A 15928-nucleotide genomic window follows, 5' to 3' on the forward strand; every position below is an offset into this window, starting at 1 on the left:
ACCAAATTTGAAAGCATCGTTTCCATTGCACACTGAAAGACTTCACTGGCAGAATCTATTCCAAAAGGCATCCTGAGGAATGTTTATCTACCAAATGGGGTACTGATTGTTGTCAGTAGTGAAGATTTGTTATCAAGCATTACTTACCAATATGAACTCTTTGCATGTAAGGTAGAAAAAAACAGTGGCATTTGGCATGTAGGTTGCAATCTCCTCAACTGTACGCATAGGATGTTGAGGTGTTTTTAATGCTTTATTCAAGTCTCTTGGGTCAGTGGATATTCTGATTTCTTCTTAACTTTTCTTATGAGTAGCTACTATGGATGACACCCACTCAGTTGGTTCTGTGGCTGGCAAATCGCACCTTGCTGCACCATTTTGTCTAACTGGACCTTGACTTTGTCCTGCATAGCTATTGGAACTCTTATTGCTGGTCTGACTACTGGACTGACCTCTGGGTCTGTCTTCATGGAGTACACAACTGGACATTTGCCTAGCTTGTCGTCGAAAACATCAGCACACTCTGAGAAAATCATCAGTAAAGCTGGCACTGGGACATGTGCTTACATGGTCTACTTCTTTGGTAAAAGAATGCAGTTTCATTCTTAAACCGTCTCTGAGACCTAATAATGACTACACACTACACGAGTCTTTGGACTACATAAAATTGCAAGCTGTAACTTTTCCCAGCTGATTAGCATAAAAGCACTTCTGAACCTTCGGTCTGAATCTGTTCACCTCCATAAGCAACAAGCTTTGTACAATTGACCAAGTTAAGTTGAACACCTTCTCTCACATTAGCAAATGCTTTTTGCCGACATTACATTACAGTTTGAACCATTATCTACTTTAAGCTCTGTGAGTTTACCATTGATCAGGACAGTACAAAATACTTCATTCTTTGCCAGCAAATCTACTGCATCAACCTTTTCACTGACCACTGATGCACCATCTACATAGAAATTAGGGTTGCAGCTCTCTACATGAGCAGCTTGCTTTTTTGAGTGACCTTTCTTAACTGAATGAGGTTTGCTTGATTTACAAAACTTTTGAAAATGATTCCATTTTTTATACTTATGGCATTGTTGACCAAATACTAAGCACATCTCTCTTTTAGACTCATGGTTGGCACCACAGTTATGGCGGTTAACAATAAGACTTGGGTTTTGCTGACTCACTGCTGTACTGAGCATGCTCCTTTAACAAAACTAGTTTTGGAACTTGCTGGAAAGCTCTGGGTTCTCCTTGCCACACCGGCAGGGGTTGCCGCTGCATGTGCTTGGGCCTATTACTGCTTGCCACATGTTGCATGCTGTCTGTTTGCTCAAGAGGCTGTTATAACCATGATCTTATCACATGTAACTATACCTGTGCCTTTCTGTGAACTCACGGATTTGACTAATCTCTATGGCTTTGCTTAATGTCAAATCACTGTCATGAAGCAAAATCTTTTTCACTGCAGCAGTTGTAACACCACACACAATCATGTCCTTTAGTAACTCATCTTTCAAGTCACCAAATCTGCAGGTGTTAGCTTTATTTCTCAAGTCAGTAATATAAGCTGCAAAAGTTTCACCTGGCTTTTGGTCTCTTGCATAAAATAAGTGCCTTTCCAATGTAACATTTGTCTGGGGGTTGCACATCTCTTTAAATTTACGTTTTAAGCACTCTGGGTCTTCCTTTGATTCAGCCAGTACCACAGTATGACTTTTTGCCCTTTCTCCTTCATACTCTTCTTTTGTATACACAAATTAATGCTCTGTTTCAATAGCTTCTGACGCAGCTAAGTTATGCAAAATGAATACCCTTGTACGTGCATCTTTGTCAGAAAAAGCTACTTGTATGAAAATATCGTATTCCTGTTCAAATACTCTCCAATTCTCTGCTATATTATGATCAAACAAAAATGGACTTGATCTGTGAAATGTCTCTGCCATATCAACACACAGTAGTGAAGGTACTTGAAATTATGTATGAATATATGCACATAAATATATATGCCAGAACTTTATGCCAGTACTTGTAATTATGCTCAGTAGCACAGCAAACTCTCTGAAATAACTTCAGTTTGCCAAATAAGTCTCTGTAGCACTAGAACACCTTGAAATCACTGTTGTTTTTCTTTCAGCTTTTCCTGGTTAGAGGTCGCCACAGTGGAACTCCGGTTCGCTAATGATTGGCAGTTGATTTTTATGGTGCCTGCCTGATGCCCAGCCTTTAATGAAGGCACGCCCATTCACGCATGTCTTTAGAATGCCACTCAACCGCGGAGAGGACATGCAGACTCCACAAGGAAGGCACTCCAGCCGAGAATCGAACAGGAGAACCCCTTGCTGTGAGGCGACAACGCTACCGCTGCACCACCTTGAAATCACTGTACTTTGCTTTAAAATCACTGCACTTTATAAAACCACTCATCAATTTAAGAAATACTTCGAAATGACTACTTTTTAAATAAACTGTACATGGCTGAAGAAGTTCAGAGTAAGAAACACTTCGAGATGAATAAACTTTGCAAGTAAACTGTACACAGCACATGAACCTTTCAAAATGGCTGTACTTTGCGAAATAACTCTGCAAAGCGTAAGAACACACTGAAATGGAAGCTGTCTGTGAATAAATGCACACATCACAAGAAATATTTTGAAATGGCTGTACTTTAACTGCACTCTGCAATATAACTGTACTTTGTACACAGCAAACTCTCTTTGAAGTTAGTTGCACCGTAGTAAAGCACAGATTCTGAAAACAGTTTGCATACTGTGAGACACTTGGAAGAACTCTAGTTTTGCTTTGACTGGCAAGATATCCCTATCCACCATAAGAACATGCCAATTTCTATTAATAATTTCATGTACCCTCTTATTATCTGTAGTATATCTAGTTACTAAGACAGGACAGACCAAGGACAGTATTTATTGCCCCGGACTGGCCACACCAACACTGGTACCCACTGCTGCGCAGCCTGTCATCGATGCCACCTTGGCACCTATCCCAGATCCCAACCCTCCTCACCCAGCAGGGGGGGACAGATACTGCATCCACAGCTGCAAACCATGAATCTTGCAACCTCGCTTATTCCTTAAATTCTCCCCCAGTGACCAGTCTAAGCAAGCAGGTGTTGGGCGTCATTTTTGAAGCCAGAAGACCCGGTACTAGGAAATCCTATGCTGATAAGTGGAAAAGGTATTGTTCCTGGACTCAGTCTAAAGGAGAGGACACAGCACTGCCCTCCTTACCTCTAATCCTGGATTACCTAGCAGACCTACTCCATAGAGGCTTGTCCTTCTCCTCCGTTAAGATCTATGCCTCTGCCATTTTGGCTCATTACAACACTGAGCCCACCTCTCACCCTCTTATCGAACAGTTCCTGAGAGGGGCAAACAACTTAAGGCCACCAAGGAGAGCACCCACCCCTGCTTTGGACCTTAACTTTGTACTGGAAAAGCTCACGCTACCCCCCTTTGAGCCTGCAGTGTCAGCAGAGTTAAAATTCCTCTATTAGAAAAAAGCCTTGCTTCTGGCCATCACTTCAGCTAGAAGAGTGTCTGAGCTGCAAACACATATGGCTGTGGAACCCTTCATTATTTTCCATGCTGACAGGGTTTCCCTCAGGACTAACCCTTCCTTTATGCCTAAAATGGTGTCCAGTGTGGCTCTCAACCAATCTATACATTTTCCAACAGTCTTCCCTAATCCTCATAATAAAGGGGAAGGGATCCTGCACTCCTTGGATGTGCACAGACAGCTTGGATTCTACCTTGATAGGACTAAGCCCTTCAGGAAATCTTACCAGTTACTTGTCAGCTTTGCACCAGGGGCAGAAGGCAGGGCCATTTCAAAACAAACAATTTCCAAATAGCACACTGCATCCATTTCTGCCACAAGCACGATGGAAAACCAACCCCTCGGGGTCAGAACACATTCCACTAGAGCAAACTTCTACCTCTACAGCATTCCACAGGGGAGTCCCTACCAGGGACATCCTGGCAGCTGCTACCTGGAGTTCTGTGCACACCTTCACCAAGCATTACCACCTGCCTATCTTTTCCAAATCCAGGGCAGGTTTTGCAAAAGCAGTCCTGCAGGCCATACTAGCCAGCCCCATTTCATCTTGACTGCCTCCACCCTTTCTTCAGCTTTGGGAATCAACCCAAGTGCGATGACTGCAACAGTGAAACATGAACATAATACAGTTGTGTACACTTACCATAAATGTAGATGTTGGAGTGTATTCACTGTTGCAGTCGTGGTTTCCCTCCCTCCTGCCCCCTTGTCTCTCTCTCTCTCTCTCTCCTCACTGTCTATCACTCAACCCTTTCAGGGGTATTGGTATTTACTTTTTACTGGTGATGTTTTCCCCAACATAACTTGGCTCCCTATTTCGGGGGGCTCCTGATATTTGGGGCAGGAAAACCCGATGTAATGGCATCGGCTGCCTGTTTTTATACCCCTGACGAACTGATGTCAGTCCTGGAACAACAGTAACCATCACAGAAATACTAAGTCTCTGGTATTCGGACCGACTGAGGGCTACCTGCAGGCAGATAACCCTAGTGTGATGACTGCAATAGTGAATACACTTGAACATTGACATTTATGGCAAGTGTACACAACTGTACTTTGCCTCTACTTATGCCTTTAGTACCTTGGTCGGGGCAAGAAAGTGCTGAGGTAATTCACGCCTCTACATCCCTTATGTACATCTGCCTCCTTCAGTATGAGGTCATACGTTGGACATATGGCATGAGAGGAGAGCACCCAAGCTTTCATATGCTGGCAGGATACAGGGCTGTCAGGTTATCCCAACAGTCAGTAATATTACAGCAGTGATCAGTAAGAGATCTACTGTTATGCTAAGTTGTTGTACAGCTTTAGTTTCCCCATAGAGTTTTGTCACTTTGAAGGACTGCTTTGCACTCTTGTCAGTGTTAATTTTGAACAAAGCTATCATAAATTAACATAAGTGCACAATATTGCAAGATTGTAGGCTTTCTTTAGCATTTTCAATTGATTGGAAAATAACAGAATGCCACAGCACTTTATGGCAGTACATCTTCTACGACAGGTATGTTTTACTTTATTTATTCTTTGTTGACCAGCTTAGATCAACTAGGGTAGTAGCTGCTTTTCAGGGAAGACCAGAGTTGGTATTTATACACAAAGGGGAAATTTGGCCAGGGCATCAGGGAACTTGTTTTACCCTTTTCAGTAGGTGCCATGGTAGGGCAGCCACAGGGGTGCAGTGGTTACCGTTGCCACCTCACAGCAAGAGGTTCACTGGTTCGATCCTCTGCTGGGGTGCCTTCTGTGCAGAGTCTGCATGTCCTCTTTGTGGTCTCGTGGGTTTCCTCTGGGTGCTCCAGATTCCTCCCACATCCCAAAGACATGCTGTAGGTGGATTGGATACTCTAAATTGGCCCTAGGTGTGACTGTGTGTGTACCTTCCGTGGCAGTTTGGGCACCGGGCTGGCAACTCGACACTGTAAAACTCTTCTGCCAATCATGAGCAGACAGGTGATCCGCTGTGGCGGCCCCAAACTGGGAAAGGCCTAAAGTAGTAGTAGTAAGTGCCATGGTATATTTTAAATCCACCTGAGCTACCACCAACTTGAGCAGTTGAGGTCTCTGTTTAACATCTCATCAGAAGCACAGCACACATTTACTGCAGTGCAGAGTCCGCTAACAATCTTCCTGCTATGGGAACAGAACTTGCATCCTTCTACACCCAAGATGAGTGTGCTGCCTGTTGCACCACAAAACAGCATAACTTTTACAACAAATCATACATATTAAACAAGTTACCCGACTAGAGACAGTGAGACGTTACACTGAATCTTCCAGTGATCTCTGCTACCCAGAGACAGCTAACAAATATGTTTTTTCAAGCTATTAGATTGAATAATAAGGCATTATTGAAAGCAAAACCATAGTTAAGGTCAGGTGAATGGGGCAGATGTCTCAGGTGCAGTCTGTAAGGGGGAATGAAAGGTAGGTGTTAATGGTGTGAGAGTGCATTACCAGCATTGCTGTGAGCATATTGCTACTTCATAAATGAATGCAAGCATTGTGGCCACAGCTGAAGTACTGAAACACTTGATAAGACCTTTTTTTTTTTTTTTTTTTTCTGTCTAGCTGCTCAACTTTCAGTTGAGGGGAACATCAGTTTGGAGAACTGCACAGGACACCAGATAACCTACAAGAAACATTCATTTCCTTTCTGCTGCTATATGCATTTTTTTTGTATATAAAGTATTACAGTAAATGCTACTTATTTTGTTAAAGGCTTTGTGTCACAAGATCTAGACCTATTGGATTATAAAGTTACATCTAACTAGGTTCCTGTTATGAGTTGAGGTAACAATCAGACCTGCTATTTAAATTCATCTCACGGTATTTAATCTGGCACATGTACAGACATAACTTCTTGTAATATGATTTGCTGTAAAGGTATTCCTCTATGTGCTTCAGGACAGTAAACTGGTAGATCCCTTAATATCACAGAGAGGCTTGGGCAAGAATCACTCAACAGCAGTGGTGCTCATGGAAAGTCCAAGTACTGTAATAGTGATCCACACAACCGCAAGAACTTGAGTGAATATGAAAAGTATATATACTGATTCTGAGCTTGTTGTGTGTCTGACTGTTCCCCATACACTGATGTACAGCAGTCTTGGAGTTAGTGTATATGATAAGGAAGGATGTGCCCCATGTATGGGGCAGGGTGCAGAATAAAAAAATTCTAATGGTGAGATTCTAAACTTACTGCTTTTTTTGTCAGAGTCGCTGTTTAATTCTCTTGAGTATTGTGACTTGTATTGGGCCTCACATTTCTGACAGGGCACCATAATGCAGATATGCTTTTTTGAAACAGCTGACTGTATAAAAATTAACAGCTGGTGTGTGTTAGACTTAAAGGTGAATAAGTAAGTACTAGGCTAGCTGCTGTTGCGGGCTATTTTAAGCCAAACCAGTTTCCTTTTTGTGCTCAAAATAACTTATTCCATTTGGTTAGAGATTGACCTTGCCCATCCCATGGTTGATAATTGTATATTACCTGTAATTAGAGTAACTGGGATCATACCATAGGTCATTTGAGGGGACCCATGCCTAGGCTAAAGCATTTAGGAGCTGCCTCTGTACATTAGTAGTACAGGGGGCAGCCCTAGGGTAAAATTTCTGTTTCCCATCCATAGATCTAAGTTGCACTTGAACATTATGTGGATGGGGAGTCTGTTCCACAGCAGCAATATTCTTTGTAAAATATACCTGTCCTTGCAAACCGTTCTGTTGATGTTACAGAAGAGGTTTAGATCCCTAGACCAAGAATTTCTGATGCCATTTGACTTGCTGATAAGTTGGTACATTTAGGACATGTTTTTTAGGAGTTGTATCCTTTTTGTAAGGTATCTTTGTGGGCATACCAGTTGTTGCATCTGTCCAGGCATTATGTTCAGTGATTGGCCTAATGAGGGCTGAATAAAGGGGGGCAATGACATCACTAGATCTAGACACAATACAGTTTCTTGTTATTCTTCCAGTTGTATATGTATATCCCTTAACCTTCAGAGCAAAACATTTTTTGTAGTGGGTATGAAAGATAGATGTGGAATTTGTGGGGTTTCCCTCGACCCCTTTTAAAAGCATGGCAAAAAGTGTCATTACTAAATGCTAACATGTTGCAGTGTGATTGTGCTGGAGTATTCCTAAAACATATTTACACACCTTCACTGGACACTATTCTAATGCTTAGCACATGTTTTTTTTTTATAGTACACCTCTGACATGTAACTCAGTAGTTTTAAAAGTCGTGCTTCCTGAAGGGTAGATGTAAATACTACTTGTGAAATACTCCCCTATTTTGTCCAATAGTGACCCTCTTTCTGGAATTTTGGAAGCGCCGACAAGCCAAGCTGGAGTACGAATGGGATTTGGTGGACTTTGAAGAAGAGCAACAACAGCTTCAGTTGCGACCTGAGTATGAGGCAAAATGTAGGAATCGCAAGCTGAATCCAGTCACTCAGGTAAGTACAAGGTGTCAAACCCCCTGTTTTTCAAGCTATTAGATTGCAGACGTAAACTAAAGCATTCAAAGGTATGGCTTGGGCCTAAACTTGATTTGCTTTCTCATGGAAGATGTATGCCCATAAATCTTTTAATTCCTGTATTTCTAAAAGTGTTTAAACGTGTTCTTGTATGCAGGTTAGATCTTTTGTTACTTGTAACTGTAAAAGATACTCAATTCTGGTTGCTGAGATAGCTGTTGATATAAAATGGTTTCTTTGGACAGCATTAAAGAAGCTTTAGTTTTTTTTTCGGAAAATGTGCATGCTAAGCTCCCTGTAAAGTAACATAGGAAGGTTTTGTTTCAAAACTAAGTGAAGCCAATAATAGCAGGGACCTGCTTTATGTGAAAGGACCCAGGGTCAGGGAGTCTGACTTGACATTATGGAGACTTAAAGGCAATGGGTGTCTTACACATTCACTTCTGCTTTAAATCAGTAGTATAGGTGAACACCACTGTGCTTAATTAAATGACTGGTCACAGGTTTTTAAAAATACATCTTACTTTAATTAGTGCCTTATTCAGAAGCTATTCAGCTGTTCAAACATAGAAGCAAGAACGTAAACACAAAGGATATGGATGAAGTTATGGACAGAAAGATCATCAGAAATCTGCATATTTGAGGATGAATCTTAACATACCACTTAGCAGCACCGTAAGGCATACTTAACACAGATGGGGCAGGATCCTTTCTCTGCTTTGAGTCTGACAGCGGCATTCATTGTTTCCAGCTATGAGCCTCATCCAGTTCCTTGAATGCTTTATCACAAATACATCAAGGTAAAGATTTTGTCAGAGGTAACAAACTTTTCAAAGCTTTGTCCTTCAAGTGCGGATCTCCAAGACCTTCAAGCCATCCCTGCATTGTTAGCAGCAAGGGAAGGGTCCAGTGGTACTACTGCAGAAGCAGATAAGAAGTAAGGTACGGTGGTCAAATGGTTTGTAGCTTCTAATGACATTATCCTTTCATCTGTCAGAAAATATTAAAACTACGTTTTAAAATAATTTGATCAACTAAACTATTAGTCTTAAATGTCATTTGAATTAAAAAAAAATGCAGCTGTTGCAGAGAAGAGTTGTAAAAATGATTAGAGGTAAAGGATCTTATCGCATAAAGAGATAGTTTCCTGTTGAGAAGGTGGGCATTATGTTGCAAGACAGTGGGGATGGGTGCAAGAATTGCAGTTTGACAAGTAGAATGGCAGAGAAGAGGACATTGTTGGCAAGTAAGTAGACCAATTCAGAATGAATGCTAAGAATTGCTACTTCATACGGAGAGACAATGGTCAGGAAGTGGAGTAAGTCACCAGAGAAGATTGTGAAACTGAAGACAGCAAACACCTGGGACTGCAGCTTCAAACATATCAACAAACTAGAAAAGTATGTGTTGTCTTTTGTTAGAATAATCATTTGCTGATTTATCTGTTTAAGTGTTGATTTGTTTGCTTATTTACATTTATTGATGGGGAATGTTCAGCTGGGGACACTCCATTTTAATACAGTTCTGAAAAGAAGAACTCCCACAAACGTTACTATACAAAATACAGATCAGTAAAGCAGGCAATGGGCCTAATTAATAGATTAAGCAATTAAAGAGAATAACATGTGGCAGCTAAATTATAAGTAACCTGTACATCGTAGTTGTAAATATAGATAACCATTTAACAAAAGTATTTGAAACTTTAGTCTGACGGAAGAACATTGTCACTTGAGTAAGTATAAGTTAAACAAAAATCAACAGTATTTAATAGTTAAGCTTCACTTTGAAATGTGATACATGCACAACATGTTCAAGTAATGCGCAATCACATGACTACCAAGCGAAGGGAGGCATTCAAGAATGTTTCCTAGATGTCCATCTCGGCTCATGAAGTTTATTCCATGTTTTACCAAGATAAACAGGATAGCTGGCATCATAACAGTGATATTCTGATTTCAGGGTAGAGCTAAGGTTACCAAGAGAAAGTCTGACATTGTAGATCAGAACAACTAAGGACACCTGTTAATGATGGACACTTAGGGTAGTGAAGGTTGTAGATCTGTACAGCTAGGGACACCTGTTAATGAGGGGCACTTAGGGTAGTGAAGGTTGTAGATCTGTACAGCTAAGGGCACCTGTTAATGAGGGGCACTTAGGGTAGTGAAGGCTGTAGATGTGTACAACTAAGGACACCTGTTAATGAGGGGCACTTAGGGTAGTGAAGGTTGTAGATCTGTACAGCTAAGGACACCTGTTAATGAGGGGCACTTAGGGTAGTGAAGGCTGTAGATCTGTACAACTAAGGACACCTGTTAATGATGGGCACTTAGGGTAGTGAAGGTTGTAGATCTGTACAACTAAGGACACCTGTTAATGATGGGCACTTAGGGTAGTGAAGGTTGTAGATCTGTACAGCTAGGGACACCTGTTAGAGGGGCACTTAGGGTAGTGAAGGCTGTAGATGTGTACAACTAAGGACACCTGTTAATGAGGGGCACTTAGGGTAGTGAAGGCTGTAGATGTGTACAGCTAGGGACACCTGTTAATGATGGGCACTTAGGGTAGTGAAGGTTGTAGATCTGTACAGCTAAGGACACCTGTTAATGAGGGGCACTTAGGGTAGTGAAGGCTGTAGATCTGTACAACTAAGGACACCTGTTAATGAGGGGCACTTAGGGTAGTGAAGGCTGTAGATGTGTACAGCTAAGGACACCTGTTAATGAGGGGCACTTAGGGTAGTGAAGGCTGTAGATCTGTACAGCTAAGGACACCTGTTAATGATGGACACTTAGGGTAGTGAAGGCTGTAGATGTGTACAGCTAAGGACACCTGTTAATGAGGGGCACTTAGGGTAGTGAAGGCTGTAGATGTGTACAGCTAGGGACACCTGTTAATGATGGGCACTTAGGGTAGTGAAGGCTGTAGATCTGTACAGCTAAGGACACCTATTAATGACGGGCACTTAGGGTAGTGAAGGCTGTAGATGTGTACAACTAAGGACACCTGTTAATGATGGACACTTAGGGTAGTGAAGGTTGTAGATCTGTACAGCTAGGGACACCTGTTAATGATGGGCACTTAGGGTAGTGATGGCTGTAGATGTGTACAGCTAGGGACACCTGTTAATGATGGGCACTTAGGGTAGTGAAGGCTGTAGATCTGTACAGCTAAGGACACCTGTTAATGATGGACACTTAGGGTAGTGAAGGCTGTAGATGTGTACAGCTAAGGACACCTGTTAATGAGGGGCACTTAGGGTAGTGAAGGCTGTAGATGTGTACAGCTAGGGACACCTGTTAATGATGGGCACTTAGGGTAGTGAAGGCTGTAGATGTGTACAGCTAAGGACACCTGTTAATGAGGGGCACTTAGGGTAGTGAAGGCTGTAGATGTGTACAGCTAATGACACTTGTTAATGAGGGGCACTTAGGGTAGTGAAGGCTGTAGATCTGTACAGCTAGGGACACCTGTTAATGAGGGGCACTTAGGGTAGTGAAGGAACTGGTCTGCAGGCTTTCATATAGTGGAAATGTTGGCAGTACTGTAGTTGCTTTAGACTAAATAGGGAGTGTAAGTTCTAGAGTCAACAGCAATGATCTACTAGTATGACTTGTGTATCCCTCTTCAGGTTTGTAAACTACCAGTATGACTCGTGTATCCCTCTTCAGGTTTGTGATCTACCAGTATGACTCGTGTAGCCCTCTTCAGGTTTGTGATCTACCAGTATGACTCATGTAGCCCTCTTCAGGTTTGTGATCTAGCAGTATGACTCGTGTAGCCCTCTTCAGGTTTGTGATCTAGCAGTATGACTCGTGTAGCCCTCTTCAGGTTTGTGATCTACCAGTATGACTCGTGTAGCCCTCTTCAGGTTTGTGATCTACCAGTATGACTCGTGTAGCTCTCTTCAGGTTTGTGATCTACCAGTATGACTCATGTAGCCCTCTTCAGGTTTGTGATCTGCCAGTGTGACTCGTGTATCCCTCGATAAGGGCATGGTCAGGGTATTAAAGGAAGAAAAAAGGTGCATCCGGGTTTTAGTTAGTCAAGCATTTGGAAATAAGAAGCCCTAATCCTTTTCAGCCTACGTAGTTTCATTTGTTTTGATAACTACATTGTTAACATGCATACTGAACTCCAGTTGATAGGCATAGAAGTTGTTACAAGTAATGTCCTCATTGATAAGACAGGTTAATTTTTATGAATTACTCTCCTGTGTAGTATGATTAGGATACAGCGAAAAGGTCTGGGTGGAAAGGCAACATAATAAATATGCATATTTGAGGATGATTCTTAACATACCACTTAACCAGCACCTAAGACATACTTGCGCTGATGGAGCAGGATCCTTTATCCGGTTTGAGGCTCAATTCATTTTTTCCAGCAGTGAGCCTCAGACATTTCTTTGAATGCTTTATGACAAAGTGAATCAAAGTAAAGATATTGTCAGAGGTAGCCAACTGTTATAGATTTCTTGTAGGGTTACACTGTACCAAACTCCAAATCGTCTACAGGCAGGATATCTGACTCATCTGTGTATTTTACTGTCTTGAAATTGTCAACATATATCACTGTGCCATTAATAGAGATAGAGACGAGAAGATGGCCATGAACTGAGCATCATGGCATACCAAGTTTAACTAGTAGGGGAAAAGAGAGAACCTTATTCCATTTGGCCAACTGACATCTGCCTTCTTGAGTTTATACACAATCTACAGGCATGTAAGAAAAGCCAGTAAGTTTTAAGGTAATCTGGAAGTAGTCATGGTTCACTATTTCAGATACTTTGAGTAGATTGAGAAACATTTTCCTACAATCTTAATTTGAATTGAATTTGAAACATGTTCAGTAACACCATGTAGTGTCAAATGTCTCTCAGGATTAGAGTTGAATCTATCCAAGGTGTGCATTAGAAATAAGTTAATAAGATCATAGGAGGTTACTAGGCTAACAGCCCCAGGGCCCTTACAAGCCTAGCCAAGTTCCGCCTGTGTTACTAAGGGTTTCTGCTTCAAGCAGACATCAAAGTCAGCACCTTTTGCCCCTGTCCAAGAGGGACACAGGTGGAAACCCCGGGGTGAGTTTCCATTTATCCGTCCAGTCATCCAAATTTCTCTTAAATAGGGCCAGTGAGGGGCTTTACCATAATAGGAAGCTAGTTTCAAAGGTGGGGACAACTTCTGTGAGAGAAATCCGCCTCTCCAGCAAGTTCTGTTGATGTCAATCAAATACCAGGTTACGGTCTTTTGAGTTATTTAAAGACTTATAAAGTTGTTAAAGTAGTTTAGCTTGTATGCAATTTTCTCAGATTTAGAAAGGGAGAGACAAGAGGGCCCCTGAGACCGTGGTTGTTTAAGATGACAGAGGTACCAGTTTTATGTGAAAGTATAGTAAGAGCGTTTTTATATATAGAAGCTAGACTTTATTTAATAAAATGAATAATGAAAGTTGAATTGTGTAGGTTATTACTGTGGATGAAGTTTATTAGCAGATGGTGAATTGAGTTTCAATTTACACAGATTGTGTACAACATGAAGAAAGACAACATGCAAGCTGAAAATTGGGTAATGTCTTGAGTATGAATGGATGACTGAGATGTGGTTGATAAAATGATTTATTTATTGTTTTTACACTTGGTAACTGGGAATGTCCAACTTCGGGCGGCCATGGTGGTGCAGCGGTTAGCGTTGCCGCCTCACAGCAAGAGGTTCTCCGGTTCGATTCTCGGCTGGGGTACCTTCTGTGCGGAGTCTGCATGTCCTCCCTGTGGTCGCATGGGTTTCCTCCGGGTGCTCCGGTTTCCTCCCACATCCCAAAGACATGCAGTCGGATTGGACACTCTAAATTGCCTTAGGTTTGAGTGTGTGCGTGTGTGTACCTTCTGTGGAAGGTTGGGTGGCCGGGCTGGCAACTCGACATCGTAAAACTCCACTGCCAATCATGAGCAGACAGATAATCCGCTGTGGCGACCCCTAACCGGGAAAAGCCGAAAGAAGAAGAAGAAGAACAGGGAATGTCCAACTTTGAAAACCCAGTTTTTCAGCATGACCACAACTATGGAATTAAAATAATTGGCAGTGTTATTCAGATAATGTCTATGTGATGGAGGTCCGGTTTATAGGTCTGAGAGCACTAACAACAAATCCAGATCATTGCATTTCTAGAGTAACAAAAATGATGTATTTTGTGGGACTGTAAGCACTTGTGCACTAAGGGAGTTAGCAGTCATTCTAGCTTTAGACATATGGCCAGGAGGTGGGGATAATCACCAGACAAGGGCATTTTCATGTCCCGAGGGGGGGAGGGTGTTCTAGTAATTAAGGTGATATTTTTAGAGACTGAAGAGATGAATTAGTGGGAGGCTGTATTCATTCAGTGAAAGTTTCTAGTCAGCATTCATATCATCCAGTGAAGTAAGACATGTTTGGATACTGGAAGTTAGGCACTGAAAAACATCCTTGACAGAGGCAGTATGGGAGTGAGAGGGAAAGCATATATGATCAGTGGAATGTGGGATTAATGTGATGCGCTTAAATGTAAAAAAGGTATATTCTCTGTGTATACTGTATGGGATATGTATATTTCCATTGGAAAACAAGAGAGGTAAGAACCTTTGTAAATTATTTCTTTTCTTTGGTACAACGTACTATAGCCAGGTAAGGTGATCTCAAAGCTTCAGAGATTTGCTTGTCATGTACAAGCAAATCTCTGAACAGAGCTTAGCGATGTCCAGTTAATAAAGGGGAAATCTACCTATGAATTAAGTGTAATATATTTTTGACGACCCTAACATTGATATCTACCAATTTTAGACCTTTGTAGTTTCATCAGTTATTACGAACAAGGTCAGGGACCTCTATTAGTAGTGATGCTCCCAGAGAGTAAAATGCATCCAGGAATGAATGTATCTTCACCTGGAAAAATACTTTTGTAACATGTAAGTTGAAGTACTCAAATGCAGTTTTTCTACCTGTAATCTGTAGAACAGGTTACTGTATTTCCAGACATGGAATGAATTGGTGTACATATAGCATGTGCAAAGTAACTTGTATGTAATGCTTACAGTTAATAACTCCTAAAAATAATTCGCACTGTTGTTTCAACGTGTACAGATACATCCATAAGAATGTGAATTGCGCTGGATGTAGTATGCAGCAAGCACAGTGCATACAATCACTGAACTACACTGTGGAGTAGCCAGCCTGTTTCCAGCACAGGACATAGTACTGACATGTCTGCTATGGTTTAAATGCTGGTGGGAGTGGTATACATAGCTGTCTTATCAAACCCAGTAGGGATGGCTACAGCATTAACAGTATACGTGTATACACCATTTGCATTCTGTTTGATTCCCACTACAGAAATGTAAATGTATTCGAACAGTGCTTACAGGATATGTGATTGGCACAGCATAATCACAAGGATATAACATGGGAATAAAGAGAATGTCCAGAGAGGGTGTACTGGGCTGTCACACAGCCATAGCAATGAGAAGGAGGAGGAAAGGAAGGTGAAAGGACATCCCAGGAGATGCACCGACTACATCTGTTATGTGGCTACTTAACTACTCCACCTTCTACATGCAGTAACAGCAGTGTGCGTTATACTTGTGCTGCTCTGCGGCCATGGGCTTGGGCAGTTCATAAAACGTTCAGCTATTGTCCAGTCCTGCAGAATATATACCACTTATATTTAATTATTCTGCAAGGATCTGTTGCTGGCATTTTTGTGATTAATGTACTTTGACTCATCAATGTGAGTAGAAGAGAAGAAGCATGATTGTACACATCTGATGTTGATAATCTTCATTCATTCATTACTGATGGGTATTGGTTCCGTCCTCGGAACCAAGTCGGCTGTTATAACAAGCTGATGCGAGCCAAAAA

The 15928-nt window shown here is 41.6% G+C and overlaps 1 protein-coding gene across 4 annotated transcripts in view; it reads left to right on the forward strand.

The window, feature by feature from the left end:
- ANO5 (anoctamin 5) overlaps nt 1-15928 on the forward strand; it is a 1890652-nt gene that overhangs the window by 1494888 nt on the left and 379836 nt on the right. For all 4 annotated transcript variants that reach the window (XM_044082599.1, XM_044082600.1, XM_044082601.1 and 1 more), the window contains one exon: nt 7873-8024. In XM_044082599.1, the coding sequence (XP_043938534.1) occupies nt 7873-8024 (152 nt within the window). The remainder of the gene's footprint in view (nt 1-7872; nt 8025-15928) is intronic.

Source organism: Protopterus annectens, chromosome 9.part0, assembly GCF_019279795.1.
Source record: "Protopterus annectens isolate FY-2018-M chromosome 9.part0, PAN1.0, whole genome shotgun sequence".
In the NCBI taxonomy this organism is placed as follows: domain Eukaryota; kingdom Metazoa; phylum Chordata; order Ceratodontiformes; family Protopteridae; genus Protopterus; species Protopterus annectens.